The sequence below is a fragment of the Cataglyphis hispanica genome, chromosome 4, assembly GCF_021464435.1.
Source record: "Cataglyphis hispanica isolate Lineage 1 chromosome 4, ULB_Chis1_1.0, whole genome shotgun sequence".
Taxonomy (NCBI): domain Eukaryota; kingdom Metazoa; phylum Arthropoda; class Insecta; order Hymenoptera; family Formicidae; genus Cataglyphis; species Cataglyphis hispanica.
In genome coordinates, this window is record NC_065957.1 from 6495249 (window position 1) to 6517686 (window position 22438).

At 37.5% G+C, this 22438-nt stretch overlaps 1 protein-coding gene across 2 annotated transcripts in view; it reads left to right on the plus strand.

The window, feature by feature from the left end:
- Positions 1 to 2021: 2021 nt before the first annotated feature.
- LOC126849195 (zinc finger protein ZIC 4-like) overlaps positions 2022 to 22438 on the plus strand; it is a 31690-nt gene continuing 11273 nt past the window's right edge. For both annotated transcript variants that reach the window (XM_050590820.1, XM_050590819.1), the window contains exon 1: positions 2022 to 3541. In XM_050590820.1, the coding sequence (XP_050446777.1) occupies positions 2614 to 3541 (928 nt within the window). In that variant the 5' untranslated portion in view covers positions 2022 to 2613. The remainder of the gene's footprint in view (positions 3542 to 22438) is intronic.

Consider the following 22438-nt stretch of genomic DNA (forward strand, 5'->3'; position numbering starts at 1 on the left):
TTTTAATTTAGTTACGATAAGCCACCATTAACATAACAATATTGTTAAATCTGGTATTTATAAAAAAGATTTATAGTCCGATCTTCTTTTTCAAAGAAATTTTAAAAAGTAATTTGTAAAACTGTCTCGACCGAACAATACTGTTAAGTATTTCGCTGGAATTCACTAATGCGTTTGTAGAATTAGAATTTATAGAATAAGCGTGGTCTATGCGATTTTCTGACCTTAACGAATTAGCTTCTACCTGCCTGGCACAAAAAGGAAAGCAAAATTTTGGAAAATAATTTTGCATGACAAAATCAAAGATCAGATATTTAAAAAAGAAGAAAAAAAAAAGAATAGTTTTTTTTCTTCTTTTTTAGTGACATTTATTTGTTTTTGTTAGTTGTCTTTCATTCCTTTTGTTACATTTTATACATTAGAATAAAAAGATTGTCTTGCAATTTTTCATGTGTACACACATCTGTATTATCCAATTTTTTTAAAAAAACTAACACATTTCCACATTCAGAAAGTAACTAATAAATCATTGCTCTTGCATTAAAAAGTACTGTATAACATAATTTTCTTTAACTTGTAAATTAAAAGAAATATAAATATATATACGATCTCGTAGAATTCAATAGTAAATTTTGTGGTAAATGTTTAAATGTTTTAATAATCGTTAATTTTGAATTGTTTTTTAATATTAAATTTATATTCAGTAAAAATTCAAAAACTCTTATATACATATAAACAATCTTTAAGGGCGGATAATCTTTAAGGATATAACATATTTTTTCAGCGGTATGACAGATGTTTAATTACAAAAATCTTATTAACCTTAATTTTTACACAAACTACATGTTCTAACAATATAAACTTGATTTTGAATAAAAAATGATTTTCCAATACATTACATGACGTAATGTGTTAAAATATATTATAATCTTCCTTTGCAATTTTAATTGTAAATTCCACAAAACTTCAACATAATGCAATTTTAAAAATTTTGAATAAAAAAAATAATTCTCAACTAAAACTGGATTTTAGAATTTATGTATATGTGTGTGTATATTTAACACTAACAAAGCTATAAAAATAATTATTCTTTTCCTTATTTTTCTTGTGAAATTTTATATTTTTTATCTTACTATCGCCATATATGTATCTATCAAATTATATTTGTTAATTTTAATAACAGAGGTTCTCGTAACTAAAAAATTATTATAAAACAAAAATCTAAAAATTTTTTTAATTTGATATTCGATGTATTAATTTTGAACATTTTAAAATTAACTTTGACATAAAATTTGTGTTCAACATAATTGTAGAAATTTTGCAAAAGTTTTTAATGTTTAATTTGGCAAAAAGACTCAAAAACATAATAAATTTAGATAGCAAGTATTATGTTTATCTAATTTTGTTTTATTTTCATATACGCGGTGCGAATCTTTAGACTCGAATCTTTATAATTGTGCTAATTTTTGCGCATCTGTCATTAGAGCTATTGCATAATAAAAACTAAACTTAACGACTACAAAATAAAAAACAGCTTGAAAATTAGCGCATAAAATGTCTGCGGTTACATTCCAAACGAGATGTTTATGCATCAAGAGACGGGAAAACACTTCTTCGTCGTGCATAAAATCGCGGAATCTTATCATTTGCACCTTCCCCCGATATTGGGCGTGAACCGAGAACGGAACATGCGCCTTGGTGAGCATGATGCTTACTTGCTTGTGATAGGTTGATCACCATCTCTCCATCCGATGATCACCAACGCTGACGGCGCCAATGGGACGTTGGTACCGGTGGGGAAGCGTTCAACAGTGGGTGCAGACTCGGTTCAGGAAATGGCGATCTGGTAGGGATGTAAGGCGGTGTTAATCACGGTGGGGTGGAGAAGCACCAGGTTGGTGGAGCTACAGTAAGAGACAAAAAAGAGACCAGAACGCCCAATGGAGAGAGGAAGGAGGGGATGCCTCGACCGCGTTACCTCGGCAGGAGTTCTAAGTTTTCAGTCCCGCTGCGAACGCAGCAAGTAGCACACAACGGGTGTTTTACCATCTCTGAACGAGGCGCCGGGACGCCCGGTGAGAAACGTGTGTGTAAGCGCACAACGTGCGCACGGTTGCGGAGTGCTCGTCGAGTGTCTCTAAGTATGATCGATCGGAGATACCGTACTTGCTGTCAAAACTCGTCCGAAATGTATTCGCGCGCAATCGCGCGATAACGAGTAGTCCCAAGCGGGGGATCATTGATATCATTGTTGTTATTACGTGTAAAATTATGTGTCAGTCGCGATGGGACGCAATGGTGGATTAATATGAAATTGTTAGACGCTACGTGTTTTCACGAAAGCTTAGAACGACAAAATAAATAGTGAATCTGGAATTTGGAAGTGCACCTACGGGCTATAAAAGCCTGATAACGAATCGATATTTTAGCATTCACAATTGTATATTATCGTCGAAATACTTGACTCATTACTTTACTACTTAGGAATAAGGATATATTTTATCTAACACAACGTGTTACATTACACGCCGACACTGTCTTCGTCTGGTGCTAATTTCTCAAGAGAAAGAAAGAGAGAGTTTTTTTTTTTATCAACATTAAAAGCCTAACACGATGAATTACATAGACGGCGTATCCCAGTTGCATCATATTACTAATCTGGGTATCAAGCTGTCACCCGGGGGCGGCGGGGCGACCGGTGGATCAACAGACATCGTCGCCAGTGTTCAACCGCCCCCGGGTGTCGAGGCACCGTCTCACCACTTCCATCATCAGGCTTACCCGCCGCATCATCCTCACACGGCCACCCACATGGGCCCTTCGCACATGGGGCATCATATGGGTCCACATCCGTCTTACGCGGCGCGCGACTTTCTTCTGCGACGGGAACATGAGTTCAACGCGACGGCAAGTCCTACCACGCCCGAAAGTGGATTGAGTCTTTTCACATCGCTGCATCACGATGGCACGGCCACGACGATGCAGCAGTTTCCACATCATCCCGGCCAGCATCCACTGGCCGCCAGTCACTATCCTGGGACACCCTATTCCCAGGATGCCAGGTTACCATCTCATCATCATCAGTATCTCGCTTCGCCACACTTGCCGCCATCTTCGATTCAGCATCCGCAGCATCCGGGCATGCCTCATCCGGGTCATCCTTTCATGAGGTACATGAGGAGCAGCGACGGACCGATTGGCGGCCCTGTGGTCAGCAGCGGTCAACATCAGGAGTATTCGTGCATGTGGCTGGACCCGGACGCCGGTTCGGGGAGAAAGCTCTGTGGCAAGCTTTTCAACAGCCTCTCCGACATCGTGGGGCATCTGCAGATGGATCACGTGGGCGGAGCCGAAAGTACAACGCACGCGTGCTTCTGGCAGGGTTGTACGCGCGACGGCAAAGCCTTCAAGGCCAAGTACAAGCTCGTCAATCATATAAGGGTGCATACGGGCGAAAAACCCTTCCCCTGTATACATCCAGGCTGCGGCAAGGTCTTTGCCAGATCGGAGAATCTCAAAATACATAAGAGGACGCACACCGGTGAGCATCGTTATTATCGCGTCATTACTACTTTTACATTAATTATTTTACAAAAATTTTATTTTTCTTTTTCCATAAATCTTTTATGGATTTTATATTGGACGACAACTAGTGCATTATCGTGCTATGATTGGTTTATTAATTTTATATTTAAATTGGTTTTATTCTGCACATGTGTACGACAAAGATTTTCGTATAAGAGAGAAATGTAAATATAATCTTTAAATTAATTTTAAAATTGCTGTGATAAATGAAAGATGTAGGTGTATATCATGTAGGAATCATTAGATATTTACGATAGAATATGCGTAAATAATATAAATACGTTTTAGAATTATAAATTTCTATATGACTATAATATTATATCATTTCCTAAGAAACAGATACATCAGGTATCATGCCAGGTATCAATATCAGAAAATGATAAATAAAATAAAAAAAGATCGAAAATTAGATTCGTATAAACTTTATTCATGCGAGAAATCAGAAAGACGTAACACGACAAAACGTCGCGCTTTCTCGAATTCCATTCTCAAGCATTATTTTAGATGCCATCAGCGTGACGTTCACGATTTGGATGCCCGGGTTACTCTCAGATCTGATTCAGACTCGAATGTGCCCTTTCCACGAATCGATTCATCTCGACCGACGTTGAGAGAGCCGTATTAACTCCGTTTTCGAAAGATCTACCGCAAACCGCCGAGTCGTATAAATTACATCCCGCGTGTAAACTAGCTCCTTCGTGAGTCATCTCCGAATCTCGCCGGAACTCGGTCGAGCGTGAGAGAATGATTAATTCGGGAAACGTCACTTACTCTCCGTCGCGAAGATTACAGAGAGATAGGTAGCCAGGTTGACGATTTTTGTGTTGTGTGTTAACGGTTTCCACTGATGTAGCGAGATCACGCGGATTATATACTAGAGTCATGTAAATAAAACGATGATGGCGGAGAGTTTACTCTATCTTGTGTCTCTCTAATATTTACATATTCCCGGATCATTCTTTTTCATCCATTTGTCTTAGCCGCGAGACGCCGTCGGCGCCTCGAGCCGCTTCAATATAATCAACCGGCTGTTTACGATGACAAGAATTTTTCGGGGCGCAATTAAGAAATTACCGAGCCGTATATCGTGTCGTTTTATGCCCGACAGATCTGGGCAATGTATTTGCATATTTATTCGTTGGACAGACATCCCATCATTGGTCGATGCGAGACGGCTAGACGTTAGCTGTCTTGTCGCTGAATCTGCTGTTTTTAAAAGATTTCTTTCTCTCTGAGGTTATATTTGTAGTTTGTTTTTTATAGGAGTCGCCTGTGTTTTTTTCTTTCTTATAATTATTTTACAAAATTGGGATATAATGTTGTTTTCAATATGCAGTAAGTGTGTGTTTTATCTAAAATAATAAATCAATATGTAATAATTATTATTTTTTATCATTATTATTATATGTAAAAAGAAGATTTAATTTTCTATAAAAATACATGAATTTTTTATTATTTTAAAATTAATGCAATTAAATATAAAATTCATGTGATTATAAAAACTAAATACAATAATTGGCCTTCTTATTCTTCATTTTTTATCAAATGTAATGTTGTATCTACATAATTCATCAAACACACACACACACAGATAATTTTCAATGAATAATTTAAAGCGTATATTGAAAAAAAGACTATGTATTTTTATCAGCAAAATGTATAATAATTCTTAATTGATTCTCTGGAAAAATTTATTATTCCCATCACGTAATCTAGAAACACGTGCGATAACCCGCCAAAATGTGCATATTATTTCGCGCTCATCCACCCGCTCTTAATGACTTTTAATAATGAAATCGCGTACGGGGTGTACACACCGACATCCGCAGGTGCCCGTATCTTCGGTTGCACGATGCGGATTCGTGCACTTCATCGTCGTACTCCACCCCGAGATGGAGGGCGGTATATCACGTGTGATTAAATTTCGTTTTCATTTATAACAAACGCCACCCTTCCGACGCCATTGTGAAGTGTGTGAGCTCTCTCTTTCTCTCCCTTCCGTGAACCCCCTCCCCGCCCCACCCTCCCTCCTTCCCTTTCCTCTCTCTTTCTCCGGTTGACAGTTTGGGACTCGCCCAGATCGACGCTGTGCCACCCTAAATCGTACGTTGAGATATATATGTTGTTATAACAACTATTGTGTCCCCTACGGAGAGCTTGAGACCGTGTTTCAAAATCGCTTGGATATTTATACATTCGCTATATAAATATTGATTGCTATCACAATTCCAGATTTAATGGAAGATTTTCTTTCTTTTTGTATTAACGATATTATCAATGCTATTTTCTCTTGTGCAATCAATGATCGTTTCATATTGATTTTAGCATCCAAAATTCTCTCAAGCGTACAATTTTTCGTCAAACATGACTGCAAGATGTTTACTTATAAACGCAATATTGACGCCTCTTAATGCGAAAGATGTTTAATAAACTCCGTTTAAAAAACGATCGAAGGCGCCAACAGACGTCGTGACGAATAAAAACTCATTTCTGCTCGTGGCGACCCTCGTACGACCCTCCTCGAAATAAATTGGCGTTTTCGAGAAACGATCCTCAATCCACGCACGGCTTCACGCATTGTTTTCGCACGTTGCTCGTTGAACGATCGCGTGTACGCATCACGCCTCTTTATTACGCTTTTTTTTTTCCCTGCTCCTCGCACGCTTTTTTCACTTTTGCCGTTCGTCGAAATACAAATACGATTTGGCAGCGCTACTTCGTCCCCTCGCAAGTGGCACGGTAAATATTTTCCTCGATATGTATTCCATTCCACACATTCTGTGCCATTGTTTTCCTCAGAGGACAAATTTGAATGATGTGTGATTCTACTCGTCGTTATCTTGAGAATCGATGCTTGAAAGAAGTATTAAAATTTTAGAATAAATTATTAATTATATATATAAAGATATAAAGATATAAAGAAGATTATTTTTTAAAAAGCTAAGCTCTTTCAAAATTGAGTTTCTTCTGTTTTCACTTTAATATTATATATATATATATATATATATATATATATATATATATATATATATTTAATATTAATTATCAACATCAATTATATTTTTAATAATATTATAAAAATGTGATCGATAATTGTACATTAATTATGAATAAACAAAAATATTTATTATATATATTTGCGATTACATTAGTAATTCTGAAATGTAACTCAGAATTAATAGCGCTTTTTAATTCTATCTTTAAATTATTAATTATTTTTAATTATTAATTGATTTGCTTTCCGCGATTATCTAATAATAAGCTTCAACTCTAAATATTTTTATTTTGTATATATAACATATATAGGAATAATTTATTTTCTAATAATAACAGTGCATCACGATTGTGTAGATATTATCATAATGTGATAATATCGTGCTTTAGCACCATAAGGATTCCAAGCACAAAATAGTCAAGTACGGGACTCGGTGACGTTGCATTTAACGATGATCGATGAAGCGCAGCATCCATTAGCATAGAAATGATTTCGAATCGCGGTATCGAAATGCTAGTGTACCGTAACTGTTGTGCCGGAATACGAACGAATTGAGACGAACTAAAATATTGCCGTCCTCTCTGCGGTCTTCGCGCACATGAAAAGCAAATCGTCAACAACTGGTCGCAATCTGTTTGCCGTGAATATAGGTAAACAACGTGAACACTGCTTCGAATTGTTTTCGTTGCCGGAGAGAAGATCCGTCCTATTAATCCGCAGATGCGACGACCCGGTCATTAGGCATAAATCGATATGCATTTTAAAGCAGCTTACTCCTTCTCGCAACGGTAGGGGGAGAGCAAAAAAAAAAAAAAATAAAAAGGAAGCGCGAAGAATAGTCTGTTACACGCGCAGAACCGATCTGTGCGTGGAGCACAAGCAACGCCGATTGGTCAGATCGACAATGGATCCCTTTAGCTTATACGCCATTGGTCAGGATTTTCGGAGGGTTAGACACGGAGAATAGGGGGATGATATTGGGATGAGTCGTCACGAGGGGTGTCGTAGAATAAGCGTTAAGTAGGGGGCGAAATACTGTGTCGGGGGAAGAGCTAGAATGCGCGACGACACAGGCGAGTAAATGGCTATTCGCTCAAGCTGCGACAAAACTTGGCTGATGAAAAAGTTACGCGAACCGGTTTCGTTGATCCTTTAATTGTCCACCGCCGATGACAAACACGGAAAATATTTTTTTTTAAATTCTCTTTTTTTAATTTCGTCGATGTTTTTCTGAGAAGAATTGTTGAATCAATTTCTTTTTTTTTGTTTTTTTTTTGAAATTTAAGAGAGGCTTCATGCGTTAAAGTAATACAAAATAAATTGAAATCTGTATTAAATAAGATTTCTCTTTTTGGGGAAAAATCGATAAATGTAAACCACAAAAGAAGATCGATTAAATGTCTCAATTAATTAATTATCGGGATTTTCGGATAATTTTTATATAGACGTATATGAACAGACAATATGAACTCGGATGACAAATTGAGAATCAGGCGAATCGAAATGATGAATTATTTGTTGCCTTCTTTGCATGTCTATGTTTGTAAAAAGAAGCTGAATTATATTTCTGTTTTGTTCGATATATCTTAGAATAATACATATCATCGGCAATCGCTACCATTTTGCCGGAAGTCACGCTGTCTCCTGAAATGGCTATGGTAGAGTTACCGTTTTCACGACCGATCCGGAGGGCTCGCGATCGTGAGTCGCCGCCAGCCAGCGTAAAGGCAATTACTCTCGGCGGAGGCTGGCATATTTCGTATACTCTTGCATCGTCGGGATAGAGCGTAAAACATCCTGGCAAAAGAGAGAAAGAGAAAGAGAGAGAGAGAGAGAGAAACAACGGGCACGGCAACGGAAAAGTACAGAACTGGTGCTTCGCTCTCGTACTCGCTTCGTGTCGAGCGATAGGATAGATGCGTCTCGACAGAGGAGAGAAGAAGCAAAAGCAAAAGAGAGAGAGAAAGAAAGAGGTGGAGTCGGGATAGGTAGAAAGGCCATGAGAAATTATGAGAAGAGAAGTACGAGGCCACACGAGGAGCGTTGCCCGAAGCGCGAGACGATATTTGCTCAACCGCAGAGCTACCGGCTGGAAATCGACGGCGATCGACAACGTCGGATGTACTTATTTACGAGCGTAAATAATGACATTTTCGGAAATATTTGGAAAACGAGTCGAGTCACGCAGATTTGTATGGAACATGTGTAGAAACTTATCGAGACACGGAATTCGTATTCTCGCGAAATCAAACTTTGGTATCTAGAAGTTTGAGATGGCTCGAATGGAATGTATGTTAGAGAGATTCGGTCTAAAACTATAAATCGGAAAAACTTGCACGAAAATTAATGTAAATTCTTATGTCTGACAAGGTATAATCAATCTATAAAACACCATTATATTTTTACATTCTTAATTTACTACAAAATATCGTCTTTCGGAAACATATCTCGAAATATAAATGACAGTTCTATAAAAACTTTAAAACGATAACATTATTAGCATCAGAAAATTTATTTTATAATAGTTTGAGCATAAGTCATACTTCGATCAACAGATAAGCATACGAAATACCAGGAGAAAGGGGTGATGAGTAGATTTCTGTATCATTCTGTGCTAGTTGTTGGAGGGAAAGATGCAAAGTTAATAGACCGTAAACCTATTTAGAGAGGCACGATTTAGGCGAAGAGGAGGCCACGCGAAATTTATGCGTTTTGCGTAACAAAGCCGTGGAGAGAAATACTTTTCTAGGAACGATGACAGCAGCATTGCACCGAGGTCAGACAGGGGAACGATGCGAACGCGAGATTATCGTATCGACGACTTATCGGAATCTTTTCTGTCGGGAAGATCGATGGAACGAGACGATGGCGCGCGCACCTCGATCAGATCGAGAAACTCGATTTGGAGATAAAACATCGTGAAATCGGTCCGCTATCGTCCGAATGGCGGATCTGCGGTTGACAGATAATACAAATCTGCGATTTCGAGAATGTCCGACGAAGATCGATAGATCGTGCATGCATTGCGTATCTCTGACACCATCTCGGCAACAAAACACAAAAAAATTAATCTTTGAATTAATCTTCTTTGGCGTCCATTGATTTATTGCTTATCGAGATTAAATGAAATGCATGAAGTAAAAAATCGTCAGAATTTCATGCATTCTCGATCACATCTATCTCTTTCTCTCTCTTTTTCTTCCTTTCTCACAAGAAAAATATAATTACTTATTTTGCTCGTAAGTTTCACGAATATGCCTATAATTTTATTTATGTAAATTTGCAGCACTGATGACACACATATATACAAATTATTATTGAACATTCTTGGCAAGCGTTCTATAAAACATTGTTTTGAAACAATAACTAATATATTCCAGAAGTTAGGCCAAATAAAACTTGAAACAAAATAATAATTCTGTTTGAAAGCCTTGTTTTCGCATTCTTCATTTATTCTCTGCGCAAAAATTTTTCAGTAGATTTTCTATAATCAAAATTATCTCCGATAATTTTCTCTTTCAAAAATTTCTTTTAATTATAAACTTCATGTGTTGAAAAAAGTGCGCAAGAGAGGATAACGTTCGCGATTGTATTTTCTCAATGCGCTGCAAAATGAATCGCCCAGCATGGTAAACAGCACGGAAAAGTCCATGAACAACCTCGTGGGTCGATAAGGACCCGAGACAATCCTCTTCGCGCCTGTACCTCGAAAAGCAGCCGTCAATAAAAAACCACCCCTCGTTTCTGTTTGTACCGCATGCTTTGTTACTTGACCGCCCACACTTTCATCGATCGTCCGACACGGCGGGTTTGCTCATCTTTGATAGTATAAAATACAAGACGATAGAAAAAGCGAAGAGAGACAAAACTTTATGTTTCCGTTGTACATATTATTGAAGAACAAGTAACTGTAATTGATCGAATCGCAACGTTATATACCAATATATGAATACAAAAAATTAATTGGTGAACACTATCACATTCATTTATCGTAAAAATGGCATCTTGGAATAAAATGGCTCACACTTGTACCAAATAGAAATTTTAAATTGAATTATAGCTTGTATCATATCAAATATTTATCTACACAAAATTTTAGATAGCTAGCAAAAATTAAAATGTTTGAAAAATTAAATATATAGTTTTATAATAATCAATATTTATAACTGCAATATATCCAATCTAATCTAATCTACTTTATATTATTTTAAGTTCTCATATATACATTGTTAATTTTTATTTTTATGATTTGTCAGGGCTTTATAAACGTTTCTTTATCATGAGTAATCTTATTTATTCGCTCGCAAATTCCAGGGATTTCTCGAATTTGTCCACAACTTTGCTTACATCAACAAATCTGCTGCTAACGATAAAAACTTTCGTCACATTCTTGACTAGTCTATAAAACATTGTTTTCAAACAAGAGCTAATGTACTCCAAAGCCTTATACATATATGAGTATACATACGAATATACATATATGTGCTACACAAATATGACTCCAAACATTATGAAAAGTAACGTTTATGAATATAATCAACGCAAAATCATACGTAAAAATAGATTTATATCGTTTTTTCTTATAATTAATTATATTAAATAATCAGCAAATTAATTTTTAAGAATCGCAGGCTGACGAATCGTGTAGAAATAAATATTTGCAAAATTGTAAAAAATGTAATTTAATGTAGAGTAAATTAGAAAAAAGTTCTACAAAAGAATATCATTCCACATTTTCGATTTATTTTTGCATGAAAAATTATCTTCTCTTTGACATATACTCTACATGCTTTGTATAAAAAGCTACCATGTTATATAAGTAAATTCTATTAATCTAGATTATATTCTCTAGCTTTTATCGCAAAGAAAATAATTCTCAACGTATTGAATTAGTAGCCCTGATTTACAAGCATCTCTCTCTCTCTCTCTCTCTCTCTCTCTCTCTCTCTCTTTCATCTTTTCGAGTTATGAGGGTCCGATGTCGAAACACTTATCTCTCACTCGAAACTGATTTAGACAGAAAGATTTGTTGCAAAAGTGGCGGGCGTCCGGTCGTCAGACCATCTTTTAGTCGTGGCCCCCGGCATTCTCTCACCTATGAAAGCTCTAACGATCTCAGCTACGTGGTGCAGCGACGGTGCCGAAAGTGCGCCCTTAACCCGTCAATTTAGTTCGCAACGGTCTATAAAAATTGAATAACTCATTTTTCATGCGAATTGATAGAGCTCAAACGCGTTTAAATAATAGACAAGTAACGATTAACGCACACAACAATGATACATACGCGATGCATAACATGTATTGCTGATTAGAGTCGAATTACACGTATTTTTATCTTAAAATAATAATATTGCAATTTAAAAATTTTGCAAATATATTTTTAATATTACTATATTAACACAATATTTTATATTAATACAACATTTTTAAAGAAACTTTTTTATTTTACACGATGACATTTATTTTTATTTGTTTGTTATCATTATTATTATATATCGCGTATGGTTGCTAGTAAAATGTGTAACCATGTGTTTTTAAATTAATCGAATAAAATAGAATGTAAGTGTTAAACAGTCTTAAATCTGATGTCATTGTTTTTATATTAAACCATTTTTTTTAAATTAATATTTTAAGAAGAAAATAATTTTTTTCTCTAATAAATAAAACAACAGCTTTTCACACACACACACACACACACACACACGTTTGTTTCTTTTTTCTAAGAACACATACATCAATGAACAATTTAAAACCAAAATATTGTATTAATGTTTATATTATAAATTTTATATAATATTTATTATAAATTAATTAAAATATTAAATATTGAGAGATTACATGATTGCGCTTTATAAACCCAAAGTCTATCCTGGTTTGTCGAAAGAGAGCATTGATACAATTGATAACATGTGTCGACATTGACAGGTAGTCAATAAAGATCGAAACAATTGAATCGAGACTCGAACGATGAAAGCCAAGAACGTCAAAGAATATAAACGCAGATTAGTGAAAATTGGTATTGTCAATATTCGATATCTTAAATATTACTATTCTTAAATATTATTGAATATCCAGACACTTCTAGATATTATTCAATTGTATAATTAATTTTAATTTAAAATAATTTTAAAAAATTGAGGGATAAAATTGGTTATAAGATTTCTACTTTTAATATAAAATAAAATAAAATGCGGCCGTTTTATTTTATTTTATATTAAATTTCTTTTCTGTTGTATAGAGTAAATGCATATTCTAGCAGTTTTTACACAAATACTGAATTTTCGGTTGAATAAAAAATATTGTCCTTAATTTTAGACACATCCAGTGAGTCTTGCTAACGTATTCCAGTATACAGAGATTAGTCAATCACTATAGGCAGCCCTATTAAGAGTCGAACAGCATGTGAGTGGCTTCTCCAAAAACAAGACGAGATAATTGCCTTTCTAAATACGGGTATACTGTTTGGCGATAGACGCCTGTATTAGCTGGTTTCTCTTGATCATTCAGCTGAAAAAATAACGAGGTGCCACGTTTATCGGACCTTTTTCACGTTCACTCTCTTACAATGTACACATAAAATTACTTCCATCATTAACATCGCGTTTTTAATATTAATTAAGAATTAACGTCCCTTATTTCTTAACATATCGTAATTTTCAATTTACGAATTATTTTTCTGATTTTTATCTGGTTTTTTGCGCTCGCCTTTCTTATCCGGAAAATATAAAAGCATACATTGTCCTAAGGTTATATCGATCCTTGATTTTGATAATTTCCTCTCGTTCAAAAGAAAATTATTCTACATCTTATGATTAAAATTTTACATCTTACGATATCATCACATTGACATTACCGAAAAGATTCTTTGAATTGATCGTCGCATCGACATTAATCTTTTTGCATATAAATTGATACGGTGTATCGTATGTATACAATGTCTCTTTGAGAAATTCACGACGTGACAAACAAGTTTCTCATTAACGTTGCCGTTTTACGACAGATTTTCTTTTTGGAATGCGCAACGGTAATTGCTAACTGATGCGATGTCGTACAGCTACCAGACACAGAATCTCCCTCATTCGCGACGAAACACTCGCGACTCACATCACGCATCTCGGGATATTAACGCTTGTCAATCTTTGCAATCTTATTTGCATTGACAGCGCGTTCCTCGTTATAATCGTTGCAAATCAACGTGCGATTATCAAGCAAATCATAAATCGTCGAGTATTTTCCTTGCGATGAAATAATGCGCATTCCATAGTGCAGAGCGATTAGAAATTAATTAGCGAAAAAATTCCTTGAATTTCCGATTATACGCGTCTGCGTGAAAATGTTTGGATTTCATTGCGATTATATATATGTCGCCTTTTATAGAAATATCACGGTAAGACATCTTACACCGAAAGGCACCAGCTGAGGGGCTAACTATTCAACGATATATGACCATTTATGCATGCAAACGGCGAACATACGTTACGGATAATTATAGAAACGAAATTACACATATGCCTTCGATTGTGCAAATTCGATCGCGTGGCAGAAATGCGTAATCGTCGATTTTCCCGCAAATTACGATCGTGCGTTCCCAATTTTTCGAGATGCTCTCTCCGGGAGAGCGCGCGGTTTCGCGCCGGCTGACGTAAATGCGTAGGTGCAAGATGCTGGATGAGATATGCCGCGTGCGCGGGATGGCTGGGGAAAGGGGAGGGCAGGGGAAACGTGCGCTAAAAGAAATCAAACATTTCTGGTTATCTTCCAGAGCTGAGGATGAGCTGTTCGACAAGAAAATAACTCCGCGCTCCGCTCTTCTGTTCGGAATTAAACGCCTTTTCTTTTTTCTCTCTCTCTTTCCACTCTGTTCTTATTGCTCTCCCGTCCTTTCCTTCGACTGGATATAGGTTGCTTGGTGGCTCGAGCGAGCCGGATCAACCGGCGGTGTTGTATAAAATAGTTCGGGGGAGCATTTAAGCGCCGGTTAAGCGACTGTATATTATTCTGTTTGTAGCCAGACGTCCGCGGTCTGATGTTGCGAGATCTCGAAAAAGTCCGCTGCTCATTGGCGGCCGTGCGGACGTTTTTGCTCACGCGCGTGATATTTCCCCGTGCTCCACACTGCTGTTTAATCGGAATTGGATTTTAACGAACGCGCGCTGAACGACACGCGCGGAATGCGCCTACCTATTTATCGGATGATTAAATGCCCCGTTTTCCGGCACGTGATGTTTTCTCAACGATACACGCGTCTCAAGCTGTGATGCTCCTGATTTAAGAGGATTTTGAGAAAGATTATGATATAATTAGCATATATCCTTCAGTTTTAACGGAGTTGCGCTAATTACTCATTAATTATTCGTTTTTTTAGTGAATTTTGTGTAATCAGCTTTATCTTTTTTTTGTCACAGAAATTTTTTTCAAGATTACTGTTTTCATATTTAGATTACAATCTACAAATAAAGAGAGAGAATCAATTTTTTAAAAGAAAGTATATATATATATATATATATATATATATATATATGATTAAAGAAAAATTGTAGAAAAGGTTGATTGTTCAATTAAATTTTGATTAAAAAACAAATTAGTTTTATTTGGTTCAAGAATCGAAAAACAAATAAAAAAATATATATATCTCATATATCTCTAATTATCTTGGAAAATCTCTCGAATTTAATTCCTGACTTTATGTCGCAAGAATAGCCCCGGAGGGTTGAAATGACCGCGCAGCGGTCATCGAGCAGTCTCTCTTGCAAATCCACGATCTTTTCTTAACGGCGAAATCATTTTATATAGAAAGAGCAAGGGGAAGAAGGAAAGAAGCGTGCATCTTGCATCAATATACACGAACCGGTAACCGAAGATGGGGTAAATCGTTCTAAGTTTCGCCATCGTCCGGTACGGTAGCTACCGGCCGAATAATACCGGGGTGCTTCCCTCCGATCGTACGTTAAAGACGCCGTCGTACAATGACGATCATCGAGAAAATATCGAGTGTCCGTAACATTATACTTTCGGTGCGGTTTTTAAATGCCGGCGTCGGTGTCGAGGCGTGCGCGCGCGTAAAACTACCGCGATCGTGAGTAGTTCTCGATCGTCCTTGTAGAGGATCCAGGGTGCTCGCACTTTGAACGGAATGCGCCGATTGCCAAGATTCGTCTATCGATCCATCGTATCCGCGATTTTTTCTTTCCGAGAATACGCGCGATTTGTTATTAGGAGAGACTTTTAATGCTTCGGATACAATAAACGTTTAACGTACACCATTCGTATTGTGTAATACACCGGTGTGAATCTAAAATGACATATTCATTGATGATTCATCTTTATTTCTTTATTATCTTTATCTTTTTGAAATTAGATATGTATACATAGTTTAAATCTTAATGTGCTTAACAACATATTTCAGGATAAAAAAAATTTCGTGTCTCAATTAATGTCCCTTATAAGCTGAGAGATTAAGGTATCTGAAAGCCAGTACACCGCCATATTTTTGCGATAACTGTTGACACTAAATATATGCTACAACGTTAGCTTCAATCTAATTCTTTTTTATTAACAGTTTGTATCGACTTGTTCCAATTCAGTCAGTCAAACGTCAAACTTTAGAAAAACCGAAACACGTAATACAATCTCTCGCGAACGATGTGTCGACCGAGTCAGAGATCAAGTCGAATCCTTACGAGGGGCTCATTATCGTAGCCCGTCAGTCACCCTTGTAACAGCTCGGTCGCGCGGCTCTACGTTTTTCCCACAGTTCTCTGCCGTCAGAACGCGCCGGAGGAACATTGGCGGACGAAGAAGAAGAAAGAAGACGAGAAAGGAGAAAGAGGAGGCGGAGGATCGGTCGGTTGTCTCCGTGGTCTGGTAGAAAAGGTCGAAAAAGGGAGAGAAGAGGAGAGGGGGAGGGATGGGGGGGGGAGATATAAATAAAAAAAGGAAAGGGAGAAACGCGCGCGCGGAGGGAGGAAAAAAGGAGGAACGGAGCAGAGAGGAGCGGAGAAAACAAAACGGAATTGCGGCCTAGCTGCGGTGGATGATTTAGGGGGCGAGGGTCGCGGGTCGAGACCGGGCTCTGGAATGCCGGGGCCCTCTTCTTCTCCTCTTTTCGAATATCCTCTTTTCTCTTGCAGCCTCCCTGCATCTCTTCCTCGTATAGCGTTCTCTCTCCTTCCTTCTCTCGGGATTCTCCTCCACACTTTCACTTTGTGTCTCTCTACCTTTTCGTCCACGGTGGAATCGTCGTCGGGCAATAGGCAGAGAAGAAGAAGAAGAAGAGAAAGAAGGAGATAAAGGAGGAGCAAAGGAATGATAAGAGACAAGGATAACAGATAGAACATTTACATAGGTCGTTAGTGCGGGCAGATGTAGGGACGCGTTCGCGTCGTATACCCACGGTGACCGCGTGTCCACCTTGTGCCTCCGGTTCCTGAGACTTCGCAACTCGGCACCGAGATCGACTTCCTATTGTTAACGTCGCGCGCGAGCGCGAATTCACGAGCTATTGCGAATAAACAAAGCTCGTAATGGAAAGTCCTCTGATTTCGTCTCAACTCGTTGTGCGCGGAAATAATGTTTTTCATAATGATTTAATTGCTTCAAAATAATAATCAGAGTGTCAAAATGTAATATAAAAATTTTAATCTTCAAATTTACGTCGATTGTATAAGTAATCGATATGTGATCGAGTAATCTTTCTTTCTTTAAGAAATGGATGGAAGCCAAGATTCGATTTAACATAGATGTTCTAATGGTGACGATATGTGTGTGTATAATTTATTGGCGAATGTCCTGCCTTTTTATATTTTCAATCTTAAACTTACTGAAGAGAACAAATACAGTTCTCATTTCAATTATATTTTTGTCATTAATATTAAAAAAAACGCAACAAAGTGACAAAAATGTAGCATATTTAAAAAAAAAACACATTATCCTCAATATAAATTTAATTCGTAAATTTATCCACGCGCGTGCAATATATATATATAAGTAATATAATTTTAAATCTAATAATATTGGAATTTTAATGGATAAAACTCTATTATCTTGGCATCTTGTTTGATGCTATAAAAAATACGCGTTAGTCTATTTTTCTTTTATATAGCCAATGATGAACACTACAAATTTCTCCTCTAATCTACGGACAAGATCGGGCGAACCTCCTGTCCTACGGACTCACGTCAGAGATTGACCTACAGGGCCATGTCAAAAATCATACGGATACATGTCTCAGACCGTTTTGACGACGAGGCACACCGGCCATTTCGTGTATTGTTATTTAATTTCGTAGACCCCCTTCTCTCTCCCTCTCTCTCTCTCTCTCTCTCTCTCTCTCTCTCTCTCTCTCTCTCTGCCTGGGAAATTATAACGGGCGTGTATAATACATTATAATTTTCTCATAAGAAGCTCGGTGACGAAATAGTCTCAAGCTTCGAGATGTTCAAAAATGAAATTCAACGATCTCTGAAACTTTTTCAAACACGGATAAAATTATCTTTATCAAAAGTATCTATGCACGTAAGAAATAGTTCTTCTGTGGACAGATAAAATTAACATTGTATGCAGCGACACACATCACGAGCGTCTAAAAATTTATGACGCAGATAAAGGATGTAATGATACAAATTATGTCTCACAATCGTACTATAATCATATGTCGTGGGTATATATTTGATTAAAGGCACAATTGCTTTATCACTATAATTCACTCAGCGATTTCAGAGTACGATTTGCTGCTTACGAAAATAATTTCAATGACAGTTCTGTTGAATAATAAATAGGTAGATGACAAGTAATATTTTGTTTGAGAATCGCGATAATATACGCAGCGGGTTACACGCGAAGATTGTTAATTCTATGCAGCGTATTTAATTGCCACTTAATAAACGTAAAGCTTTGGACACAAGAATGTTATATTCATCGTAATTAAATGAAGGTAATAAGTTTTTGATAATAATACTCATCGCACGTATATGTTTGTAGAATTATAATCTTGTCTGGAATCAAGCTATTTTAATTAACAAAAATAAATAAAATGTGTCAATTATAATGTTAAATATAATGACGTTTGCGTAGATAAATAAAAATGACAAATTTACGATGTTTCTTCAAATAATCTCAGTAACAAAAGAAGGGAAGACCATTTATTTCCGCGCAAATATTAAAGAAATGGGCAATAATACTGAACATTACGATATATCGTATTATGTATATTACAATTTTTATATTTTAGACAACAATAGAGTGCATGTAGAAAAACATCCGTTATTGTAGAGCGCGGATCTACGCGCATAAAAGATTCAATGCGGTCTCTCTATTAGTCATTGCTATCGCGCGAAAAAAGTGTTACCCAAGTTCTTACGCGAAATACAGCAAAATTATCTCGCGAGTGCGAAAAGTCTCGATAAATAAAATTGCAGCGTGAAACGACGTGCAGGCACGCTAACGGCGTATCAGTGATAAAAAGAAACCTGCGGCAATGTACGCGGACGGCGTGTCAATAAGAATTATATGTATAAAATGCACAGAATTCATATCGTGCGAGAAAAGTAAAAAACGAAATTAGCTAAAGATGTATATCTTATGAAAATTTTACGAAATGTATATACACGAGAGAGAGAGAAAGATACGAAGATTGTTAAACATTTCCGTATGTGCGTAAATGCATAAAGATCTAATTACGTATATTATATTTTCTTGTACGAATATTTAAAATTGTCTCTGCTTTTTGCATTTTTCTTTTTGAAGGAGGTAACAAAGTAATAATAAAATATGAAATAATAAAAAAAATTAAATATTAGGTGGAATGCCGAGAAAAATAGTTCCTTTCCTCTCTTCTCTTTTTCTTTTTCTCACCTTTTTTCTTTCTCTGCTTTTCATCTATATAAGAAGAGAGACAAATCTCTCTCTCTCTCTCTCTCTCTCTCTCTCTGTCCGTGTTATATTTGCGAAGAGTCTCTACTACTCTAATGGTTTCGATGCGCTTGGACGCACGCGTACCTGTCTCGCGAAGTACGTACGTGTGTGCACACATGTGTTGTGTGTGTAACGCGTACATGGAGCGATTCCTCATGCGCGCGCGCGTGTTGGCGCACACGCCCGCACGATCTTCGCGACAGCGATGGGTAGAGAGGGACGGGGGGGGAGGAAGTGGGGGTGCGGAGAGGACGCACGGGCTGCACGGGCGTGAATTATGCCTCGCGCGAGATGTCAAATTGCTCGCCATATCGTAAAATATACAACTCCGCGCGCTGTGGGAAACATTATGTTCTCGGTCCCTTTTCCTCTCCTCCTCTCGCTTCCCCCCGGTCGTTCCCACCTTCAACCACCCGCGTGTCTCCCAACCGCTTGTCCACCCTCTCACACGGGCCACCTTCCCCATCCCCGCTAGCCTGTTCCTCGCACGTTTCTCACCCCCGCGCGACGTCCAGACCGACGTCACGATTCGCAAATAAATTCGCGCGGCGCACCGCAATCGTATTAACGTCGAAACGGCTTCGAACGCAGCCTTCCCGATATCAATTTTTCCGTCGATCGCGATATAACCGTGTCGTTACGCGCGATTGTATCTAATATGATTGGTGAAAAAGGACAGTTTATGAATCGCGAGGACGTGACCTATTTCGTGATAACAGCCGTTGATAAAATATTTGAAAAGGCACAATTTCTTTTATGATATTTTGAGAAATTTATATAAATTTATCTGCCTGTATTAAGCCTACTTTTTTTAAAGGTTTTATAATATTCAAAAGAATTTAGAATAGAATTTTATTTATTATTTTATGTATCGTGTATTTTGATTAGTATGTATTTTTTGAATGTTTTTTCTTTCTATGTAGAGTGCTTAAAAATAGAAATGGAATTCCGTCAAATCGTCTAAGAAAAGTTATACACTCGTTATGAAATAGAATACAATACACCTACGTCCAAATGTCACATTCACGAAAGCGATAACATTTTCGTGCGTCTATCCGATGTCTAAAGCATAAAGTACCTGCGACTCATCCGCGATCTGATTTAGCGATCTTCCCGCCACGCCTCGCGTCTAATCGCTAGATGAGAAAGAGTGTGTGTGAGAGAGAAAGAGAGAGATAGTTTCGGAGCCGTTCATTAATAAGCCTAAAACTGGCCCACACACGAGAGCAGCTTGAAGTGAAGTGCCCCGCCGAGGGAGATCTCCCGAGCCGGAGATGAAAGATCCATCGATGATACATAGTATGTATCGACGCGAGAAACCGTCGAATCATCGACCGTCAATAAATACCGATCGATCCCGCGCCAGCGTCTATTAATGACTAAACGTCGGCTAACCAAATTAACCGTGACTAAAGTGCGTTTAACTCGGCATTCCCCGTACTCGTGTAACATTGTTTCTGCCTTGAGCCGCCCCCGGCTTTATGTTCCGATTATCACGCGGATAAATCGCGACCGTGATTCGCCAGTGATTTTGCAAGACGAACTAATAATATTCTTTGACGCGAATCTTCTTGTGCTAATAAAAAAAGAATTAACATCGAGTGTTTAATTTAAATATCTGCAATTTGCATTCAATTTGAGACGTGCTTTTACATCAAACGAATATTTCCGACAATACTGGAGGCTTGTATAAAAAAAAATCTAAAAAATATTACAAACGTTTCAAATAAAAGTTTCAGGAAATATAAATGTTTTCTAACTCATTAAAAAAAAAAAAAAATAAAATAAAATAAAATAATATTCTAATAATATACACATAGTTATTTTGATCAAAAATCATTTGTTTTCGATATTATCGCAGTTTATATTCCATTAATAACAATTACAGTTTAAACAGAAAAAGAACTCTCTCGCGCAATCGAGGAAATTTTATTTCCATGACGTTTAATGAAACTTCTCCGAGATTACTTGCCGTTACCAGTTAATGTATATTCTCGTATTCTTAATATATATATTCCCCCTTTTCCTTGTCATTTTTCCCCCCTCGTCTTTATATTCTCTCAAGTATCCGTCGCGCGAGGTTTCCCCACTTAATCCCTGTCCGTACGTAAATCATGAACTTCCTTCTCGACGTCTGCGAGAGGGTACTTGGCAGGACTCTCCACAAGAAGGAAGAGTAGGATGGAGACGCGCGCGGGGGAGGACGAGAGGAAGGTGAATTGAAACTTTTCTGGAAAGCTGTTTCCTCGAAACTTGTCCGCATGTTTCTCGCTCTATGAACGGATAGAGTGAAAGTTATACAAAACGACAACGTAACCGCACAAAATCTTTCCTCGCTCGCAAAAATTGATCCTCGAAGGCGGCCGAGAGGTGGCCGAGAAAAGAAAAAGCGGCATATTAGACGCGCAGGACAAAAGGGCCACGGAATACCGCGAATAATGGCCCGAGGGAATATAGCCAAAATACTACTCGTAGACGAGAAAGAGATGAGAAGAAAATATATAGAAGAAACGCGGTACCTCTACATAGCAGTATATAAGTATACATACATATATATATATATATATATATATATATATATATACACGCTGCTACTCGAAACACAATTCGTTCCGCTTCTCAAAACCCAAAACTGCTAATCCGCCGATGTTTCCCTTTGACCGGTCACTCCTCCTTTCTCCCTTTCTCCCTCCTTCTTCTTCCTCTCGCCTTCTCGCTTCCTCTTAAAAATGTAACCGGCAATGTCTCGGTGGTTCGAGACGGCCGCGGAAAAGCATCTTCGGTTCATCGGCGGATTCGACGCGGAAAAGCTCTCGGCACAATAGGTCTCTAACAAGCCCTCTGTCGCGTCAGTATTCCAATATTCCTCCTTCTCCCCCTCTCTCTCTCTCTCTCTTTTGCCTTCTGCCAGTGTCGTTTAGCACCAGTGCACAAAGCTGCAACAAT